The sequence below is a fragment of the Hylobates moloch genome, unplaced genomic scaffold (genome assembly GCF_009828535.3).
Source record: "Hylobates moloch isolate HMO894 unplaced genomic scaffold, HMol_V3 SCAFFOLD_1, whole genome shotgun sequence".
Classification (NCBI taxonomy): Eukaryota; Metazoa; Chordata; class Mammalia; order Primates; family Hylobatidae; genus Hylobates; species Hylobates moloch.
This window is the reverse complement of record NW_026652276.1, coordinates 3813520-3836683: the sequence shown is the minus strand read 5'-3', so window position 1 is coordinate 3836683 and position 23164 is coordinate 3813520. Positions and strand designations below refer to the sequence as shown.

The following is a 23164-nucleotide window of genomic DNA, read 5'->3' as shown; positions in this document are numbered from 1 at the left end:
TTTAATAACCTCGTGTAATAAAAAGCCTATTTTTCATGTCTGTTAGGAATGAATTTTAATTTTCTGTGAAAAGGTAGGATTTTTTTCCAGTGTCTAATGAAAACAAGGTAGGCCAGGCATGGTGGCTCATGCCGCTAGTCTCAGCACTTTGGGAGGCAGAGGCAGCTGGATCACTTGAGGTCAGGAGTTCGAGACCAGCCTGGCCAACGTGGTAAAACCCTGTCTCTACTAAAACTACAAAAATTAGCTGAGCATGTTGATGCGTGCCTGTAGTTCCAGCTACTTGGGAGGCTGAGGCAGGAGAATCACTTGAACCTGGGAGGCAGAGGTTGCAGTGAGCTGAGATCAGGCCACTGCACTCCAACCTGGGCAACAGAGCAAGACTCTATCTCAAAAAAAAAAAAAAAATTGGATTAGCTGGGCCTGGTGCTGCATCGCTGTAGCCCGAGCTACTCGGGAAGCTAAGGCACTAGAGTCGCTTGAACCCAAGAGGCAGAGGTTGCAGTGAGCCAGGATTGCACCATTGCACTCCAGCCTGGGTAACAGAATGAGGCTCTGACTTAAAAAAAAAAAAAAAAAAAGAACAAGGTTCTGCCAACTTTCTGAGTGCTTTCTGTCTCTCCTTAGCATAGCAGAGGTGCATTTGGTTAGGTTTTTGCCTCTTCAGATGCATTCTGTCCCACATCCACTTTGAGTGAAAAAGTATATAAATCAATAACAGTTCCACTTTTGTTAGGGATGATACCAGCTTTTTGGCAAAGTTCTCATTTGTAACTTGTCTTCATGTTTGAGGGGTGGCTGCATTGCCTTGCTGTCAGTGGGTGTCCATCTTGCTTGTTTCTGCCCCAGACACACAGAGTCAGCATGCAGTCTTCACTCATGAGCACTGTACATTCGGAAAGCTATTTATCAGGCAGTTCACTTTTGTAATATATGTCATATTTTCTCTATCATTAGTCTTCCAAACCCTTGATTATTTCAAAAGATCATTAAAGCCTGAAAGCTTTGATCAGTTTAGTATTTTTTGAATTGCAACTTTTTATCATCGTACTTCCTTTAAAATTAGTTCTGGGGCTGAGGATGTCTATGGATGATGGTGAAATATTTTATAAGTAGGTCTGCTGGTTTGGGTGAGTGCTAGAGAGAACTTGGGTTTGGATGTGGAGGTGTCTCTGACATGGGGCAGGACAGGGCCCATTCCAGCCTCCATCTGAAGTAGGAAAGATAATGGTGGGTTGCAACCTCTCCATGGTTGTGAAATCAGTTTGAGAGGGTAAGTATGTAATGTTTCTTAAAAAAACTATTATTATTTTCAAGACAGAGTCTCACTCTGTCTCCCAGACTGGAGTGCAGTGGTGAGATCTCGGTTCACTGCAACCTCTGCCTCCTAGGTTCAAGTGATTCTTGAGCCTCAGCCTCCGGAGTGGCTGGGACCACAGGTACGCACCACCACGCCAGGCTAATTTTTGTATTTTTAGCAGAGATGGGTTTTTGCCATGTTGGGCAGGCTGGTCTCAAACTCTTGGGCTCAAGTGATCCGCCTGCCTCGGCCTCCCAAAGTGCTGGGATTATAGGCGTGAGCCACCGCGCCCAGCCAAAAGATTATTTTCAACACATAGAATTTATGGGTAGGTATAGTGGGTTGTGATATAAAATATGTTTCTTACTGTGGATCTCAGTCGAAAGTGTTTTGAAAGACACTGGATTGCTTGACCTCAAAGTTTTCTTCAACTCGGAAATGAGGCAATATCTTGAGATTCTGTTAAAAGGTTATCTTTCTGGCTGGGTGCAGTGGCTCACGCCTGTATTCCCAACACTTTGGGAGGCTGAAGCGAGTGGATCATTTGAGGTCAGGAGTTCGAGACCAGCTTGGCCAACATGATGAAACCCTGTCTCTACTAAAAGTACAAATTTAGCCAGTTGTGGTGGTATGCACCTGTAATCCCAGCTGCTCGGGAGGCTGAGGCAAGAGAATTGCTTGAACCCAGGAGGCGGAGGTTGCAGTGAGCTGAGATTGTGCCACTGCACTCCTGGGTGATGGAGTGAGACTTGTCTCAAAAAAAAAAATGTTATCTTTCTACCCACTGAAGTATTTACAGATGAAGTGGTTTGCTTTAAAATGCTACAGGAAGACAAACAATAAATAACTGTGTGGGGGCAGGGTAGACAAGCAAGGTTGGCAAAATGTTGAAGCTGGGGGATGGGTTCATTATACTCTTGTCTTTTAATAGGACATTTTCCTAATAAAAATAAAGTAATCCCTCTGCTTTCCACTCCCATCTTATCTTCCCACAGGCCCCCAACTGGAGCCTATATATACATGTAAACTTTTTTTTTTTTTTTTTAAATAGACAGGGTCTCTCTTTGTTGCCCAAGTTGGAGTACAATGGCATGAGTGTGGCTCACTGCAGTCTCACCTCCTGGGCTCAAGTGATCTTCCCACCTCAACCTCCTGGGCAGCTGAGACCTCAGACCTCAGTGCATGCTACCACGCCTAGCTAATTTTTTAAAATTGTTTTTATTTTTTGTATAAAAAATTAGCCAGGCGTCGTGGTGGGCACCTGTAGTCCCAGCTACTCGGGAGGCTGAGGCAGGAGAATGGCATGAACCCGGGAGGTAGAGCTTGCAGTGAGCCAAGATAGTGCCACTGCACTCCAGCCTGGGCGACAGAGCGAGACTCTGTCTCAAAAAAAAAAAAAAAAAAATTATTATTTTTTTTTTGTAGAGATGGAGTCTCCTGTGTTGCCCAGGCTGATCTCAAACTCCTGGGCTCAAGTGATCCTCCCACCTTGGCCTCCCAAAGAGCTGAGATGACAGGCACGAGCCACTGTGCATGGCCACCACATGTAGACATTTAATCAAAACCACAGAAAAGGTCCCACTTATAAATGGTTCATTCATCCTTGATACATATCTTACAGAGATTGTTGGTTTTTAACCTATAGAGTGTACTTTAAAAACAAGCAAATTTTATGACTGGCTTTCAAATCAGGATTGTAACTGCATACATACCTTAGGTTTGAAAGAAGCATGGCACATCTTCCTAGCCCTATGGCTATGGTGTCAGATAAAAAGACAGCATGCTCCCTGCCCCTTCTTTCGTTGTTTCTCCCTACCTTCTCTCCTAATCAAAGAGGGGGAAATTATATCATTTTATTCAAGTAACCCATGCTTTCCAAAAGTATGTCTCATTATTCTAAAGAGAAAACAAGAAGCCACCAATGAATAACCCTTTACTATCTATTTAATTATCTTTCTAAAATATTTACAAAGGCAAACAAAATAACTTGCCTTGTATCAGTACCACTTAGTAACGATTCAGAACTAGTCTGGAGCTCTGTACATGCAAGTTTGTAGAGGTTTCTCTGCAAAAAAATTTAAAAAATTTAAAATGTTTCTTTCAGATAGACTGAAATATTAGAGGCTCAGATAGTGCATGCCTACATGTAGATAAAGATAAAAAGCTTAATTCTAATGCGTTGAACTAGAACAAAAACCTATGAAATTTTTTAGAGTATTCTTTTTTTTTTTTTTTTTTTTTTTTTTTTTTTTGAGACAGAGTTTGTCTGTCACCCAGTGAATGCAGTGGAATCTCGGTCATGCTCACTGCAACCTCTGCCCCCTGGGTTCAAGCAGTTCTCCTGCCTCAGCATCCCCCTCAGCTTACAGGCATGCGCCATCACACCGGCTAATTTTTTGTATTTTTAGTAGAGAGGGGGTTTTACCATGTTGGCCAGGCTAGTCTTGAACTCCTAACCTCTGGTGATCCACCCGCCTTGGCCTCCCAAAGTGCTAGGATTACAGGCATGAGCCACTGCGACTGGCCGATAATTTCTTTATTCTTGGTGGGCCAGCTTTTTTGGAGCTATTGATTTCCGCATCTGTCTATTAAAGGAGAATGCCAGGTATTAAAAACAAATACATGATGCCAACTTCAGTGAATCATTGAAACATTTCCCAAGTCAGAATTATATGTTTTTGTTACTTAGAACTCACTAGAAGGATGGCATTTATCTTTGCAAGTTAAGATTAGGAAGAATAAAGCCCATTTTAAGTATTTCACACATAGTTCTAAATGTGTAATTTTGGGGAAAGTCTTGAACTCTTTGGCTCCGGTTTATTTCTCAAGTAAGGACTGTGACATTGTCATCTCTAAGACTGCTGCTTGCTTTTCTAGACAGTTTTCCCTCTGGAAAGGAAACCCCACTAACAGTCCTGTGTTATTTGTTGTTTGTATATACAGGTGTCCCATGTCTTAACATGGTCATTAAGTACTGAAAGGAAGTGAAGCATGAGGTAGGGGAAGGAGTCATGAACTAGTTATTAACGTAGGAATTAACCTTGCTTCTGTTGGTAACCTATATGATCTCGGGCTAGTCACCAAACCTCTCTGGACCTTCTACTTATGTCTCCTAATTGAGGACGTTGGACTAGATCGTCTCTAAGGTCATCTCTGAGTAGAAATTTGAATTGTCCTGTTTTCGATAAAAATTTTTATGATTGTCAAACTAAGCAAATACTTTTGGTGGAACTTGTAAGAAAACTTTAAACAAATTTTTTAAAAGTCTTCTAAAAAAAACTTTAAAAACTTAAAAAGCCAAAATATCATAGTAAATTCTGGGTGGGAGCTAACTCCTGGGCAGCACTCTTTTTTTTTTTTGACTGAGTCTTGCTTTGTTGCCCAGGCCGGAGGGCAGTGGCGTGATCTCAGCTCACTGCAACCTCTGCCTCCCGGGTTTAGACAATTCTCTTGCCTCAGCCTCCCAAGTAGCTGGGACTGCAGGTGCCTGCTACCTTGCCCAGTTAATTTTTGTATTTTTAGTAGAGATGGAGTTTCACCATGTTGGCCAGGCTGGTCTCAAACTACTGACCTCGTGAACCGCCTGTCTTGGCCTCCCAAAGTTCTGGGATTACAGACGTGATCCACCATGCCTGGCCAGCACTCTTCTTTTTAACTTCCATTTGCCGTGGTGACTGTGGATGTCTATGGTGCTAGGAGAACAGAGTAGAAATTTGACCTGGGTTTTTCCTGGTTTTTCCATGTTTAGTTCACCACCAGTGGTGAACTGAGATGTTTAGCATAGGCCTGGTGTGGTGGCCCACACCTGTAATCCCAGCACTTCCAGAGGCCAAGGTAAGTGGATCACTTGAGCTTGGGAGTTCAAGACTAGCCTGGGTAACATGGCGAAAATCTGTCTCTACAAAAGATACAAAAATTAGCCAGGTGTGGTAGTGTGCACCTGTAGTCCCTGCTACTCAGGAGGCTGAGGTGGGAGGATCACCTGAGCCTTGGAGGCAAAGGTTGCGGTGAGCTGGAATCATGCCACTGTCCTCCAGTCCAGGCAACAGTGAGACCCTGTCTGAAAAAAGTTTAGCATAGTATGTTCTGATTTTATAGATGTAGAAAATTTCTATATATATTTCTTCCAGATTCCTTGGGTATTTTTCCAATGGGTAATTAGCCGTGTGTCATTTGTTTGAAGGAGACGGGTGGGATGCAATCAACTTCCCTGGCCTGCGCTAGCAGCCAGTAGCTTCTCTCCCAAGGGAACACTTTGTCCTGATTCAGGCCTCTTATGATTTGGACCAGTGGGCACAGAACGTTGCCATCTGGGTCAGTAGAGCATTATTTTACCAATAAAGCAAGCTGATTTACCACTTACATAGTAAAGGTATTTTTTAAAAAGACAAAATATTATGGTAAACTCTGGCTGGGTGGGAGCCAAGTCCTGGGTGCACTCTTCTTCTTCTTCTTTTTTTTTTTTTTTTTTTTTTTGAGGCAGAGTTTCACTCTTGTTGCCCAAGCTGGAGTGCAATGGCGCAATCTTGGCTCACTGCAACCTCCATCTCCTGAGTTCAAGCGATTCTCCTGCCTCAGCCTTCCGAGTAGCTGGGATTACAGGCGTAAGCCACCACGCCCGGCCAGCACCCTTCTTTATAAAGAACTTCCATTTACCATGGTGACTGAATGTCTGTGGTGCTAGGGCAACAGAGTTGACCTGGGCTCTTTCCTGGTTTTTTCGTGTTTAGTTAGCCTTTGCCTGCATATATTAATCTCCCTGAGATACGGTTTCTTCTTGTCAAAGTACAGTAGCATAATTCTTGAAATAAATTGTTTAGTGACCACTTAAAGGTTGAAGGAAAACATCTCTATTTGGAATTAACTAGTAAAAGACTGTAAGGAGAAAAGCACATGACAAAAACCACTGGTTTGCAATTTTAGAGTATTGGCACGATTATTATCAGACAAATAGGGAGAGAGATCTACCAACTTTCCGTAAACCATACGAATCCCTGTAGCACCGCTAACTTTACATGTGTTCAAAGGTTAGCCTCAACATATGGACTGCTGCTCACTGCCAGACCTTCCTGATGTGCTGTTTCTTTTGCAGGTACATGTAAAGTGCATTTTCCTGATCCAAACAAGCTTCATTGTTTTCAGCTAACAGTAACCCCAGGTAATATTCTTACATAACTTAAGTGTTAAAGTGATTTCAAACAGCAAATTATAAAGGCTACCCAAACCTGTAATCTTTGCTTTGGTTTGTCCTCTAGCTTTTAAAAAATTAACACATTAATAACAATTTCATATGAAGATAAGATACATACTTCATAGTGAATGAAATAAAGCATATTAAAGTGAATTTGAGGCATTCAGTATACACTCTCAATAATGATGTATAAATGTAACTAAAGTTAATGACAGCTGAGGCAGTTGGTGTATAGTGAAGAGTGTGGGCTCTGAAGTCATAAGTGGGTTCCAATCCTTTTCCCTTACGTAGGAATAGTGTGACCTTGGTTAAGTTGCTTAACCTTTTAGCCACAGCCTGCCTATCTATAAAATGGGATCAAATAGGACCTATCTCATAGGACAGTTGTGAGGATTAAACAGATAGTGTGGGTAAAGCACTTAAGCCCAGGGTCTGGCACACAGAAGCAGACAGAAGATTACCAGCTGTCCTCAGTAAGACTGATAAGTGTCTAATCCCTAAGCTGCCCCAGCATGGCAACATATTTCTTCTTGGTCAAAGTAGACAGCAAGAGGAGGACTTGTATATTTTCTAGTTACAATGCAGCTCCAAGAGCTGCAGATTTCCACACTTCACAACCCACTGGTATTTATGTTGGACAGTGGATGGCAACCGGTCGATGCTGTTGTGGGGAATTAACAAGAGGGAAGGATGTTTGGTGGTGGAAATATAGGATGTTATTTTATTTGGGGGATGGAAAGGTAGTGAGAAACTGAGAATTATTAGTCACTAGCTAATTAAAATGTGGAAAAGAATACAGGATTTTGGTAGGTGGCAATGAACCCACAAATAAGTCCCAGCCTTGTCTCTCTGTAGGTAGGATGGGCTTTTTCTGTGGAAGATGTTTGATAATAATACCACAAGAAATGCTGGTTTCAGAATATCAAAATATGCTTGAAACTAAAAAAAATTCCATTTTATCTATGTGATGGTTCCACAAAGGGCTCTGGAAGTATAAATCAGTCTGATACTGATTCTTCTAAGATAAGGAGAGTACTTGGGTATAGGAGTTAATACTAGAACATCGTCATTATATATTTTTTTCTTTTCTTTCTTGTTTTTTCTGTTAGCTATACTTTATGCCAAATAGAACACCATTGTTAGAAAGCAGAGTGTTCCGCATGCCTGACATCTATAGATAAATGTAGTGAAGGGCTTTAAACTGTGAAAATGATGAAAACTCTAACGATCCTTTGGCTGCCTTCCTAAAACACATTGCATATTGTGCTGTTTTTGACGAGAGGTATTGAGCATGCTCTAATGCTTTCTTGGTGACTCAAGGTCACTTTTATGGACATCATTTACTATTCTGTTAAGTAATGTAGGGTATTCTCAGAAATCATTGTAGTGATTAAGATTGGTTCTCTGTTTACTAATTTCAGACTTGTGTGTTTATAGTAAAATATTTTCTTTCATCTGCCTTTCTAGGGCATTTTCAATGGCTATCAGGGATTCTGTGGCTCTGCCCATCCCAAGCATGGGCTTTGTGGTCCTTGGCCACTCAAAGATGTTTGTTGATTTTTCCAGGCTCTTTACTGTCATATGATTGGGTTTCTGGCAAGTCTAACCTCTGGATAAATGTTTCTTCCCCGCCTCCCCTCCACCATTTTTTTTTTTTTTTTTTTTTTTGAGACCAAGTCTCACTCTGCCACCCAGGCTGGAGTGCAGTGGTGCAATCTCGGGCTCACTGCAACCTTTGCCTTCCTGGTTCAAGTGATTCTCCTGCCTCACCCTCCTGAGTAGCTGGGATTACAGGCATGCGCCACCATGCCCAGCTAATTTTTGTATTTTTAGTAGAGATGGGATTTCACTGTGTTGGCCAGGCTAGTCTCAAACTCCTAACCTCAGGTCATCTGCCTGCCTCGGCTTCCCAAAGTGCTGGGATTACAGGCATGAGCCACTGCGCCCAGCCCCCCTTATTTTTTAACTGAAATTTTTTACTGAATCACTTCAATGTTGTGATTTCTGTGTATATGACAGCATTTTTGATGTTGGTCTTAGAATTGTCCTTGAAAATGGAGCATAATTGTTACAGTTTTTGTATTCACCGTTCCATCAGATTAAAAAGTAACTTGTAACTGGGCCCAGTGGCTCATGCCTGTAATTCCAGCACTTTGGGAGGCCCAGGTGGGTGGATCACTTGAGGTCAGGAGTTCGAGACCAGCCTGGCCAACATGGTGAAACCTTGTTTCTACTAAACATACAAAAAAATTAGCCCAGCGTGGTGGTGGTGCGTGCCTGTAATCCCAGCTACTCAGGAGGCTGAGGCAGGAGAATCGCTTGAACCCAGGAGGTGGAGGTTGCAGTGAGCTGAGATCGGCCCAGTGCACTCCAGCCTGAGCAACAGAGCTGTCTCAAAAACAATAAATATAATAAATAAAAAGTAACTTCTGTCTTGGTACCTGTAAATACTTAATGCCTGAACATTCATATTTTTAATAAGTGTACTTCAGGGACATTAACATTGAGCTGTGCACAGCATGCTTTTTAGATACTGTATATATGCCCTTATTTTGTGATGTCTGTGAATTAGAAAGCTGTGGTGATGCCTGCCCTTTGATTATTAAGAGAAGTGTGGCCGAGATATGCCAACCGGAAAAACTTGCCTCATATCATGGTTTTTAAAAAAAATTTAGAATCATACTCCTCTTCATATTGAAAACAAATTACAGTGATATGTCTAAGTTGTGAAGTTTTAACAATATATGAAATAAAATGATTTTGAAATGGACTTATTTGTAGCCAGTAATCCTGGAGCTAGGGCTGAAAACTCACTAATATCTATGATCTGGGGGTTAGAATGGTCAAGAGTGGAAGAATTGCGTCTGCATTTTCAGCTCATACCTCTTTATCTGGCTCCTGTTCACACTTGCTAACATTTTCATAGTTTTGTTTGTTTTTGGAATGGTTGCTTATGCTTGGGAGTAAATACACTCTTTAGAGAAAAACATGGAAATGTAATTTGGTGATGGGGAAAAGAAAGGGACCGAATTTAGAAAAAAAGTGTCCACATCATCTCACAAAACAAGAAAAAGTAGTAATAAGTGAAAGGAAACAAAACAAAAACTTAAAAGATAGCCTGAAATATCCCATGGAGGCTTCTGTGAAGTTAGTGGGACAGTTTGAAAAACTGGACCTGTTCAGTGAGTGGCCTGGCTGACATGTTGACGGAGGTCACCTCAGCCTGCCCTGCTGTAATGGTGGTGATGGTTTTAGGCTGAAGGGAACATGGGTTTAAGTAACAATGACAATTTTTTAAATTTAAATTTAAATTTTTAAAGTCAGTTTTACTGAGGTATAAAATTATAAACAATAAAATGTACTAATTTGAAATGTATAGCTTACATTTGGAAAATGTATACACATATGTGACCATAACCCCAATAAAGATGAAAAAAATTTCCATCATTCCCAAAGTTTCCTTCTGCCTCTTTGCAGCCAGTTCCTTGCCCCCCACACCACCATCCAAAATTCCTTTCTGATTTTTATTTCCATAAATTAGTTTTGCTTGTTCTTGAATTTTTTATATGTAAATGGAATCTTATATATGTACTCTTGGTCTCTGACTTCTTTCACTTAACATAGTTTTAAATTTACACATGTTGTGTGAATCAGTAGTTTATTCCCTTTTTATGGAATTTTAATGAATATGCCATAATTTATCTTCCTAGTGATAGACATTTGAGTAGTTTCTAGGTTTTGGCTAGTATCAATAAACCAAAAGCTATGAGGTTTGACTGCCGTGAGCTTTTTTTTTTTTTTTTTTGCAAGCTTTTCGTGTTCGTAGTTTTCCTTTCTCTTTAATTCTACCTAAGAGTGGAATTTCTGAGTCATAGGAAAGATAACATGTTTAACCTTTTAAGAAACTTTCCACTGTGGTTGTGCCATACCCTGACCAGCACTGTATGAGAAGTTTCCATTGTTCTACACATATATCAACATTTGGGTGTGAAATGGTATATCATTGGGGTTTTTATTTGCATTTCCCAGTGACAGATGATGTGGAGTATCTTTTCATGTATTTACGGGCCATTTATACATCGTCCTTTCTGAAGTGCCCCAGTTTTTTGCCCTAAAAAAACTTTTTATTTTGTGCTGTGGTCTGAATACAAGTGTTTTGTCAGATGCATGAGCTGCAAATATTTTCTCCCATTCTGTGACTTTTCTGCTCATTTTTTAAAATGCTGTCTTTTGTTGAGGAGGAATTTTTTTTTTTTTTTTTTTGAGACAGAGTCTCGCTCTGTCACCCAGGCTGGAGTGCAGTGGTGCAACTTCACCTCTGAAATCTCTGCCTCCCGGATTCAGGCAATTCTCAGGCCTCAGCCACTTTTACTTAACGTAGTTTTTGAGTTTCACCCATTGTAGTTTTAGTAGAGACGGGGTTTTGCTGTGTTGGCCAGGATGGTCTCAAACTCTTGGCCTCAAGTGATCCGCCCACCCTGGCTTCCCAAGGTACTGAGATTACTGGCATGAGCCACCACATCTGGCTGAAATTTTAATTTTTATGATGTGCAGTTTGTCAATTTTTTAACAGTTTGTGCCTTTTATGTCCTGTCCAGAAATTTTTGCTTACCCAAAGCTTATAAATATATGCTCCTGTGTTTTTTTCCCTAGAAGCTTTAGGATTGTAGGTTTTATGTTAAGGTCCATCATCCATCTTGAATGGATTTTTGTATATGGAATAAGACAGAGGTTGAGATTTACTTTATCTATATAGATATCCAGCTGTTGCAGTGAAAAGACTTTCCTTTCTTCGTTAAATTACCTTGATACCTTGACCAAAAAGCATTGACTGTATATGTGTAGTTCTGCTTTTTGGACTTGATTCTGTTCCATTGGTCTGTGTTTACCCTTAGGCATAGGTGTAAGTATTTTGATGATTTTTTTTTTTTTTTTTTTTTGAGACGGAGTCTCACTGTGTCGCCTAGGCTGGAGTGCAGTGGCACGATCTCAGCTCACTGCAACCTCCACCTCCCAGGTTCAAGTGATTCTCCTGCCTCAGCCTCCCGAGTAGCTGGGGTTACAGGTGCACACCACCATACCTAGCTAATTTTTGTATTTTTAGTAGAGACAGGTTTCACTATGTTGGCCAGGCTGGTCTCGATCTCCTGACCTTGTGATTCATCTGCCTTGGCCTCTCAAAATGCTGGGATTACAAGCGTGAGCCAGCCCAGAATATTCTTACTAGTCTACTAATATCTGTAAGACTTATATTGATGTCTCCTTTTTCATTACTGATACAGTAATTTGTGGCTTCTCATTTTTCTTGATCATATTAGCTAAAGGTTTATGCAGTTGATTTTTGCAAACAACTGACTTTTTTCTCAATTGTTTGCCTATTTCATTTATTTCTGCTCTTTGTTATTTCCTTCCTAATACTTTGGTTTTACTTTACTTTTTATAGCTTCTTAAAGTAGAACCTAGATCATTGGTGTGTATATATCTATTTTAGTGTTTTTAAAAGTAATGTTGATTGAGATATAAGTTACATTCTTTTACTTAACGTAGTGTTTTTGAGTTTCACCCATGTTGTTAGTCAGTATTCTGTATTTTGTATTGTTGAATTGTATTCTGTTGTATGGACGCATACCAGTTTATTTATCCATTCACCAGTGGACGAACCTTTGTGTTGTTTCCACTTTGGGGCTATTATACATGAAGCTGTTAAAAATTTGTATGTGCAGGTCTTCATTTGCCAGTATGTTTTTATTTCTTCTGGGTAATACAAAGCAGTTGAATTACTGGGCCATGTGGTGAGAATAAGTTTAACTTTATAAAACCACCACCATTAAGTTTTCCAAAGTTTTGCATTCCTATTAGCACTGAATGAGAATCCCAGTTTCTCTATATTCTTACCAACAACTGGTATTGTCATTCTTTTCAATTTTAGCCATTCTAGTAGGTATATATCTCATTATAACTTTAACTTGCGTTTCCCTAATGACTAGTGATGGTGATCTTATCGTTTGCTTGTTTGCTATCTGTATATGTTCTTTGTTCAAGAGAGTCTTCAAATATTTTGCCCATTTAAAAATATGATTGATTGTCTTTTTTTTTTGAGATGGAGTTTTGCTTTTTTTTTTCTTTTTTCGAGATCAAGTTTCACTCTTGTTGCCCAGGCTAGAGTGCAATGGTGCAATCTCGGCTCACCCCAACCTCCGCTTCCTGGTTCAAGCAATTCTCCTGCCTCAGCCCCCAAGTAGCTGGGATTACAGGCATGCACCACCACACCCGGCTAATTTTGTATTTTTAGTAAAGACAAGGTTTCTCCATGTTGGTCAGGCTGGTCTTGAACTCCCAACCTCAGGTGTTCTGCCCGCCTCAGCCTCCCAAAGTGCTGGGATTACAGGCATGAGCCACCACACCCAGCCTGATTGTCTTATTAAGTTGTAAGCTTTCCTTATATACCTTGATATGAATTCTTTATCAGATATGTGGTGTTTTTTAAAGGGTTTTTATTATATTACATATAGAAAAAATTCTGATTAGAGACTTCTATAGCTAGATTATAAATCTTATATAGTTATGTGTGTATTCCTCTAAATTTGTTTTAGAATATATCAGTCATTAGGCCGGGCCCAGTGGCTCATGCCTGTAATCCCAGCACTTTGGGAGGCCAAGGCGGGCGGATCACGAGGTCAGGAGATCGAGATTGTCCTTGCTAACATGTTGAAACCCCGTCTCTCCTAAAAATACAAAACAAAATTAGCAGGGCGCAGTGGCAGGTGCCTGTAGTCCCAGCTACTTGGGAGGCTAAGGCAGGAGAGTGGCGTGAACCCGGGAGGCGGAGCTTGCAGTGAGCCGAGATTGCGCCACTGCACTCCAGCCTGGGTGACAGAGCAAGACTCCATCTCAACAACAACAACAAAAAAAGAATGTATCAGTCATTAGATTATTGATGTTTTCTTATTTTGAAATTTTAATTTATAAAAACTCCCTGATACATGATAATAAACGTGCAGCTTACATTGAGTCATAAACGTTTAGTGGATTTATCTGCTATCCCCATCATGTTTGGTTTGTTTCAGAGCTTTGGAGCTATGGAAGGAGAAGGTTCTGAATGTGTAATAAAGGAATATCCCAATTTTGAACCTCTGCCTCCCAGGTTCAAGCAATTCTCCTACCTCAGGCTAACGAGTAGCTGGGATTACAGGCATGCGCCTCCACACCCAGATAATTTTTATATTTTTAGTAAAGATGAGGTTTCACTATGTTGGCCAGGCTGGTCTCAAACTCCTGACCTCTGGTGATCTTCCTGCCTCGGCCTCCCAAAGTGCTGGGATTACAGGCATGAGCCGCTGCACCCGGCTAGAATATTCCAATTTTTGAGCGAAGAATTACAGTTGGTAAACCTGAAACCCGAGTTGGTTCCATGCATGAACATTTTGTTTTTTTGTTTTTTTGAGACGGAATCTCACTCCATCACCCAGGCTGGAGTGCAGTGGCGCGATCTTGACTCACTGCAATCTCCGCCTCCTGGGTTCAAGCGATTCTTCTGTCTCAGCCTGCTGAGTAGCTGGGGTTACAGGTGTGCACCACCACGCCCGGCTAATTTTTATTTTATTTATTTATTTTTAGTAGAGACAGGGTTTCCCCATGTTGGCCAGGCTGGTCTCGAACTCCTGACCTCAAGTGATCCATCTGCCTTGGCCTCTCAAAGTGCTGGGATTAAAGGCATGAGCCACCATGCCTGGCTGACGCATGAATGTTTTGGAACAGCATTTAAATAGTCATGGACATGTAAGAAGGTAAGGAAATGGAGCAGAGCACCGGAGTAGACCTATTGCCTTGACCAACATCCTGACCGTGTAGTAGTTTACATGTAGTTTTTGTTGATATATAAAGGTTTCAGACACATAAAATTTATACTGTCATCCCTGTTTCTTTCTAGCTTGATTTTTAATTTTAGTATGGAGATAACCATTATAAGGGGGATAAATTTGAAGAAGCACAGTTTTTTTTTTTTGTAGAATCTTTTCTTTCAAATAATCTTAAAAATACAGATGCCAATTTTCTTGCGATGTAGAATAGAAATGTGATGTGAGCTCTTAAAATGTCAGTTATCTGCCAAAGCGTTCTGTTAACTTTCATCAGGAAAACATTCACTGCTCTCTCCTTGCTCCTTCCAAGAATTTGGCTGGTGTGATGCTTCTTTGCTTACTGCACCTACTGAGTAGGCCACCCCATCATCTGATACAGAGACACCTGATCTGTTCTCACACTGGTCTGTCCCCTGCCTTAAACGTAACTCCAAGTCAAATTCTCTTGTGGGATGCTCAGGCTTCCTGAAGTGAGTATGATATGAATTGTTTTAAAAACCATTCATTTCCATGGGCAAAAACAGATTCTGGTGGTCTCCAGTAAAAATGTATATAGTGTGTATAAAATCTCCAAAAATGACATAGTATTTAAATCTTAAGTTTTTTGGCATTTAAAAAATTACCACCACTCTTTAAGTTTCCCGTTCCACCTGATGGTGTCTTTTATGTGGCACAGGCTTTTTATTTTTTTTAAGAATCATGTTTAGTGAGCTATAATTTACATACAGTAAGTTTACCATTCTTAGGTAGACAGCTCTCTGCCTTTTGACAGACCTACGTACTCACATAACCACCATTGCAATTAAGATACAGGAAGTTTCCATCGCCTCAAAAAGTTGCCTCGATACCCTTTGTAGATCTCCATCCCCAGCCCCTGGCAGTCATTGACCTGATTTCTTTCCCTATAGTTTTCCCTTTACCAGGATATTATTTAAATGAACCCAAACAGTATGCAACATTTTGTATGTGGCTTCTCCCACTTAGTGTAATGCTTTTGACATTCATCCATGTTGTTGTGTTTATTGTTATTTCAGTTGTATGGATGTACCACAGTTTGATTATCCATTCATCAAATGGCAGACATTTGAGTTGCTCTCAGTTTTCTTAAATTATAAGAAACGACAAAATTGTTTTTTCCAAGTAGCTGTACTATTTTGCATTCCCACCAGCACTGTATGATAATTCTAGTTGCTGTGTATTTTCACCAGCATTTAGTTTAAAAAACTTTACTCGTGGTAATGGTTACATGGTGGTATTTAATTGTGGTATTAATTTGCATTTTCTTAATGACTATCTCTTTTTTGGAGATGCGTCTGCTCAACTGTTTTGCTCATCTTTAAAAAAAATAAGGTTTTTTTTCTTATTGTGGGATTTTAAGAGTTCTTTACCCTAGATATGTCTTTTGTCAGATGTGTTTTATAAATGTTTTTTCCTAGTCTATGGCTCATCTTTATTTCCTTAATACTGTCTTTTAACGACCATGTATTTTAAATTCATTTGGGGATATCCAACTTATGATTGTTTTCTTTGTGCTAATGTGGTTGGCAGAATAATGGCCCTAAAAGATGTCCGTGTCTTAATTCCTGGAACCTGTTGAATGTGTTATGTTACATGGCAAAAGGGAATTAGAGTTGCAGATAAATTAAGGTTGCTAGTCATCTGATCTTAAGGGAGGGAGATTGTCCTGGAGCTTCTAGGTGGACCCAGTGTAATTACAGGGATCCTTAAAGTGGAAAGGGAGAGAGAAGCAGTTAGAGCCAGAGAAGGTGATGTGACAATGGAAGCAGGAAGCAGGTTAGGCACTGGCAGAAAGACTCACCTGCCACTGCTGCCGCTGGAGATGGAGGAAGGGCCCATGAGCCCTGGATGCTGGCAGCTTCTGACCGCTGGTAGTGCAAAGAGACAGCCTTTTCTGGGGCATCCAGAAAGGAGTACCCCCTTGCCAACTTCATGATCTTAGCCCAGTGAGACCCATTTTGGTCGTCTGACCTCCGGAAGATAATAAATTTGTATTGTTCAAGGCACAGAGTTTGTGGAAATTTATTATAGCAGCAATGCAAAACTAGTAAGAATAGTTTGTGTTTGTTGTGTCCTAAGAAATCTTTGTCTAAGAAATACAAAGATTTTCTCTTATTTTTAAAATTATTATTATTTTTTTTGAGACAGGGTCTCGCTCTGTTGCCCCAGCTGGAATGCAGTGGCACGATCATGGCTCACTGTAACCTCCACCTCCTGGGCTCAAGTTATCCTTCCACCTCAGCCTCCTGAGGTAGCTGGGACCACAGGAACATGCTACCACACCTGGCTGATTTTGTTTCACCATATTGCGCAAGCTAGTCTTAAACTCTTGGGCTCAGGTGATCAGCCAACTTTGGCCTCCCAAAGTACTGGGATTACAGGCAGGAGCCACCATGCCCGGCCTTATTTTTTTAAAAGCAGAAGTTTTATAGCTCTAGGTTTTACAGTTAGATCTGTGATCCAGTTTGAGTTAATTTTCACATATTATACAAGAGAAGAGTGTAGTTTTCTGGTTTTTTTTTCTATCTCTTTTTGCATTGTCCATTTCTAGCACCATTTGTTGAAGAGGGTTTTTCCCATTGACTTACCTTGGCACCTTTGTTGACATTACATGACTATATGTGTGTGGGTCTGCTTCTGTACTCTGTTCCATTCCATTGTTCTGTACGTCTACACTCGTACAAATACCACTGCTTGATTATTATGGCTTTATAGTAAGTCTTGAAATCCCATCATGTGACCTCTGACTCCTTCAACATTTTTCTACTTTTTCAAAATTATTTTGGTGATTTTTGTTCCTTTACTTTTCCACATACACTTTAGAATCAGCCTGTCAAATTCGGCAAAAAACTTGCTGAGATTTTGATTAGGACTACGTTGTCTCTAATGTAAATCAATTTGGGGAGAATTGCTGTGTTCGTTTATTTGCGTTACTATAAAGAAATACCTGAGGCCAGGTAATTTGTAAAGAAAAGAGGCTAATTTTGGCTTATGGTTCTGCAGGCTGTGTAGGAAGCACGGTGCTGGCATCTGCCTCTAGTGAGGACATCAGGAAGCTTATAATCCTAGTGGAAGGCAAAGTGGAGCCGGCATATCACATGGTGAGAGAGGGAGCAAAAGAGATGGAGACTCTTTTAAACAACCAACTCTTACATGAACTAACAGGAAAAACTCACTAATTACCATGGCACTAAGCCATTCATAAGGGATCTGCCCCCATCACCCAGACACCTCCCACCAGGCCCCACCTCAAACAATGGGCATCACATTTCCACATGAGATTTGGAGGGGACACACGTCCAAACCATATCATTTGTCGTCTTAATTATCACATCTTCTAATCCATGAACATGGTTTATATCTCCATTTCAGTTTTCTGTTGCTAGTACATAAAAATACAGCTGATTTTTGTATAGTGACCTTGTGTCCTACAACCTTGATAAACCTGCTTTTCATTGTAGTAGTTGTATTGTGGATTCTGTAGACTTTCCTATGTAAACTATCATGCCATCTCTGCATAAAGATAATTTTATCTCTCCCTTTCAGTCTGTATCCTTCTGTTTCCTCTTCTTGCTTTACTTTCTTGTCTAAGACTTCCAGTACAATCATGTATAGAAGTGGTGAGAGGGACATCCTTGGCTTGTTCCTTTTTTTTTTTTTTTTGAGAAAGAGTTTCGTTCTTGTTGCCCAGGCTGGAGTACAATGGTGTGATCTCAGCTTACCACAACCTCCACCTCCCAGGTTCAAGCAATTCTCCTGCCTCAGCCTCCCAAGTAGCTGGGATTACAGGCATGCACCACCACACCCGGCTAATTTTTGTATTTTTATTAAAGATGAGGTTTCACCATGTTGGTCAGGCTGGTCTCGAACTCCCAACCTCAGGTGTTCTGCCCACCTCTGCCTCCCAAAGTGCTGGGATTACAGGCGTGAGCCACCGCACCCGGCTGGCTTGTTTCTAATCTTAGGGGGATGCTATCAGTCTTTCATCATTATGTGTATGGTTTGCTGTAGGGTTTTTGTCTGTTTTTTCGAGACGGAGTCTTGCTCTATCGCCCAGGCTGGAGTGCAGTGGTGTGATCTCAGCTCACTGCATCCTCTGCCTCCCGGGTTCAGGCGATTCGTGTGCCTCAGCTTCCTGAGTAGCTGGGACTACAGGTGCCCACCACCATGCCCAGCTAATTTTTATATTTTTAGTAGATATGGCGTTTCACCATATCGGCCAGGCTGGTCTCGAACTCCTGACCTCAGGTAATCTGCCCGCCTTGGTCTCCCAAAGTGCTGGGATTACAGGCGTGAGCCACTGAGTCTGGCCTTGCTATAGGGTTTTTGCAGATGCCCTTTATCAGGTTGAGAAGTTCTTTTCTACTTCTTGTTTGCATATATACATATATATGTATACGTATGTATGTATGTATTTTTTTAAATCATGAATGGATGCTTTTTTCCCCACAAACCAAAAATGGCCAATAATGAATGGATGATGCTTAATTTGCCAAATGCTTTTTCTGCATCTACTGAGGTGATCATAACGGTTTTTCTGTTTTGGTCTGTTGATAAGGTAAATTACATTGATAGATTATTTTTCAAATGTTGAACCAAAGCTGCATTTGTGAGATAAACCATAATTCATCATGTATTAATGTCTTAATGGTTTCATATATTGCTCAGTTTGATATATTAGTATTTTGTTAAGAATTTTTACAAATCCTTACCTGTCTGTGAGGGATATTTGTAGTTTTTTTTGTAATGAGTTGCCTAATTTTGATGTCAAGGTAATGCATTCTGGTCTTTGAATTGGGAAGTGTTCTACTCTCTGGAAGAGCTTATGTAGAATTAGTATTAATTAGTTAATTATTTTTTTAGACAAGGTCTTACTCTCTTGCCCAGGCTGAAGTGCAGTGGCATGATCATGCCTCACTGCAGCCTCAACCTCCTGGGCTTAAGCAATCCTCCCGCCTCAGGCTCCCAGGTAACCGGGACTACAGATGCCCACCGTCTGTAGTGGGCAGATGCACTACCATGTCCAGCTAATTATTTTTTATAGAGATGGAGGTCTCACTATGTTGCCCAGGCTGGTCTCGAACCCTTGGGCTCAAGTGATTCTCCCAAAGTGCTGAGATAACAGGTGTGAGCCACTGTACCTGGCCTATTAATTCTTTATTCAGTGGTAGAATTCAACTGTGAAGCCACCTGTCTCTGGAATTTTGTTTTGTTGTGGTAAGATTTTAAGTATAGACACAATTTCTAATAGATATAGGGCTGCCTAGGTTATTCTTGAGTGGGCTTCACTCATTTGTGTCCTTCAAGGGATTTGCTCATATCATCTGCATTTTTCAATTTATTGATATAATGTTCTTAGTATCATCTTATCCTTTAAGTTCTGTAGAGTTTGTGTTGTATCTCCTCTTTAATTACTGATATTGTAATTTTTATCTTTCTTTCTTGATCAGGTTAATGAGAAGATTGTCAATTTTTTTGATCTTTGCAAAGAACCTACTTTTAGTTTCATCGATTTTGCCCTGTTGTTTTTTGAATTTTGCTCATGTCTTTGTTATTTCCCTCCTCTTTATTTCCAGTTTCATTTGCTCTTCTTTTTCTGATGTTTAAGATGGAAGCTTAGACAAGCAGTAGTATGTTTCCATTTCCCAGCCCAACCTTTATTTTATAGTTCTCATTTGTTTTACTTTTACATATGTTGTAACCCGGAATATATTATCTGTGCTTTACACAGTCTGTTTTCAAAATATATGTCTCCACATACTTCACATTTATGACCCTCATTCCCTTTTGTAGATCTAGGTTTCTCCTCTCTGTTATTTTCCTTCTGCCTAAAGAACATCCTTGAAGATTTTTTTGTGGTGCAGATTTGCTTGTGGTGAATTCTGTCAGTGTTGCTGAAGGTTGAATTCTTAAGTTGACAGTTTCAGCATTTTAAGGATGTCATTCTACTGCCTTCTGTATTTTTTCCTTAGAAGTTAGTGGTGATTCTTTGTTCCACTTTATGCGATGTGCATTTTATTCTCTGGCTGCTTTTAAGATTTTCTCCTTATCACTGCTTTCAGCAGTTTGATTATAATGTGCTTTGAAGTGGTTTTTTCTTTTTATCACACTTGGGGTTTATTAAGCTTTTTGGATCTGTGAGTTACAGTTTTTATCCAATTTAGAAAAAATTTGGCCAACATTTCTTTAAATATTTTTCTGTGATCGTTTCCTGGCACTCTAGTTTATATATATCATATATGTCTTACATACAGATTACTTCTACGTGTAAATTATACCTCCATTGGGTCGCAAGGCTTTGTTCACTTTTCTTTCTGTGCCTCATTTTGGATAGTTTCTTTTTCTGCAATGTCTCATTTGCTGTTAAGCGCATCCAGTGAATTTTTCATTTCAGATACTATATTTTCTAGCTGTTGATGTTCCATTTGGTGCTTTCCCCCTAACTGTCCATTTCTTTCCTCATTATGTTCATGTTTTCCTCTAAGTCTCAGCATCTCTATACAATAGCTGTCATTGTGCCTTTGTCTGCAGCCCTGCATCCCAGAGTCCTGCCCGCTCCCCGGTGCCCGTGTCTGTCCTGCCTCCTGCCTCCGCTCGCACTCACTTCCTCTTCTCCACCATCTGTCTCTGTCTCTTCTCTTTCAACAGTCTGATCTGAGATGGATCAGAGCCTTTTAAGTTTAAAGTTTGCATAGGATGTCACTTCCAGTGTGCTGTAAATATTGACATTTAAAAATGAAAGTTACTCTTTGAAATGTTTCCAGTATAGAATATAAATACCACAGATTTGCCACCACCACAGATATGCCCATCATCACAGTTTTTTGTTTTTTTGTTTGTTTGTTTGTTTGTTTGTTTTGATGTGAATAAGCTCTACTTCACTGGCTGGAAAACCTTTGCTACTTTTCTCCTGGCACTCATGTTTTCATTCCACTTGTTCCCTCGAATTGCACCCTAATGTAAACATTTTTGTGCTTATAAGTATTTTATTTGTCATTTTTTTATACTCTTCTGTAACTAGATATACAGGTAGACAGATAGATTGAGGTTTATTTATTTGTTCTTTTTTTTTTTTGAGACAGAGTCTTGCTCTGTTGCCCAGGCTGGAGTGCAGTGCCACAATCTTGGCTGACTGCAACCTCTGCCTCCCAGGTTCAAGCAGTTCTTCTGCCTCAGCCTCCCGAGTAGCTGGGAATACAAGTACCCGTCACTATGCTCGGCTAATTTTTGTATTCTCAGTATAGACAGGTTTCACCATGTTGGCCAGGCTGGTCTTGAACTCTTGACCTCGTGATCTGCCTGCCTTGACCTCCCAAAGTGCTGGGATTACAGGCGTGAGCCACCGTGCCTGGCCCAGAGCTCACTATTTGAAAAGTTCCTATAACTGTAAGACTCTTAAGTGTTAAACATTTGCTTTTGAACGATTGTTGCAGTTGTTATTTGTGCAGGCTCCTGCTTCTGATTTTTCCTCCTTTGTCTCTGGCTGCCTGTCCTGTGCCTCATCTTCCAGCCCCTCGAAGTGGGGGAGCCTCAAGGCTTCATTCTGTCTTTGGACCTGTATAGTCAGTTCTCTGGTGTCCTGGCTATCTTGTGGCATCAGAATGCTTTACCCTGAATGGCTCCCAAACTGCCCTCTGTATCCAACCTCTCCCAGTACTCAAGAATGATCTGTCAGCTGCCCACTCAACACCTCCAATAGGATGCCAACTTGAAATCTCAAGTTAATGTGTCTGATTTGAACTTCACACAGTTGTGCTGTGTGCAGTCCTTTTATCTTCATGGTAGCAACTCTGCCTTTTCCATTGCAAGGTCAAAGATCTTCTTTGACTCCTTCTCTCCTCTCCCCGTGCCTAATCTGTCAGCACATTCTGGTGTTGCTGCCTTCAAAATCTGTCCGCTTCACTTGCTCCCACCCTGATCCTAACCATTACCATCTCTCACCTGGATGATTACAACAGATACCCACAACTGGGCTCCTGCTCTGTGATCTGTTTATATGGTCCTGTCCGTCCCCTACTCGGACCCCTTTCATGGCCCCATCTAACTCTGAATCAGAGCCAGCTACATGCGGGGGCCTGCAGGGCCCAACACCCTTTGCATCTGCTCCCTCTTTGGGCTCAGGTCCTCTTCCTCCACTTTACTCTCTGACCACACTGGCTTCTGCAGGGTTCACGGAACATACTAGGCCTCTTACTGTACCTACCCTGTTTCATCTGCGTGGAGTGTCCTTCACCCCAGTACCCTCCTCCTTCAAGTCATCATTTTCTCTGACCTCCCTGCTTAAAATTGCAGCCTCTTCCTACTTTCTACTCCTTCTATTATGTAGTTTATGTATTTTCTCTCCCTTCCACTAGAATATACGCTTCATAAGGGCGGGAATTATCTCTTGTTGATGTGTCACCAGGGCCTAGAACAGTGTGTGGCACATGGTGGGCACTCATCAACTATTTGTGTAATGAATAATGAATTTAAGCAAATTTTGATGATAATTAAACATTTCACCTGCAGTGTATCTCCGAAAATGATGGGGTTACTATTAGCATTTTCCCTGATTAAATTGATGCATTTGTGAACGAATATTATTTTATGCTAGAAACAAAGATCTGATACCAGTTTTCTTCCATTATTTTGTCTTTATAGATATAAACACTCAGGACTGCTTGTTCACATAAATAAGTAGATTAGATGGGCATGGAAGGTGTCTAGTTATGGCTGTGCCATTTTGTCTTTGGTCTTCAAAGTTAAAGGCCAAAGATCATACAAAGTATTTTCTTTTTTTTTTGAGACAGGGTGTCA

At 40.7% G+C, this 23164-nt stretch overlaps 1 protein-coding gene across 5 annotated transcripts in view; it reads left to right on the top strand.

The window, feature by feature from the left end:
- UBE2F (ubiquitin conjugating enzyme E2 F (putative)) overlaps positions 1–23164 on the top strand; it is a 74989-nt gene that overhangs the window by 21047 nt on the left and 30778 nt on the right. For all 5 annotated transcript variants that reach the window (XM_032753358.2, XM_058436881.1, XM_058436884.1 and 2 more), the window contains exon 4: positions 6393–6458. In XM_032753358.2, the coding sequence (XP_032609249.1) occupies positions 6393–6458 (66 nt within the window). The remainder of the gene's footprint in view (positions 1–6392; positions 6459–23164) is intronic.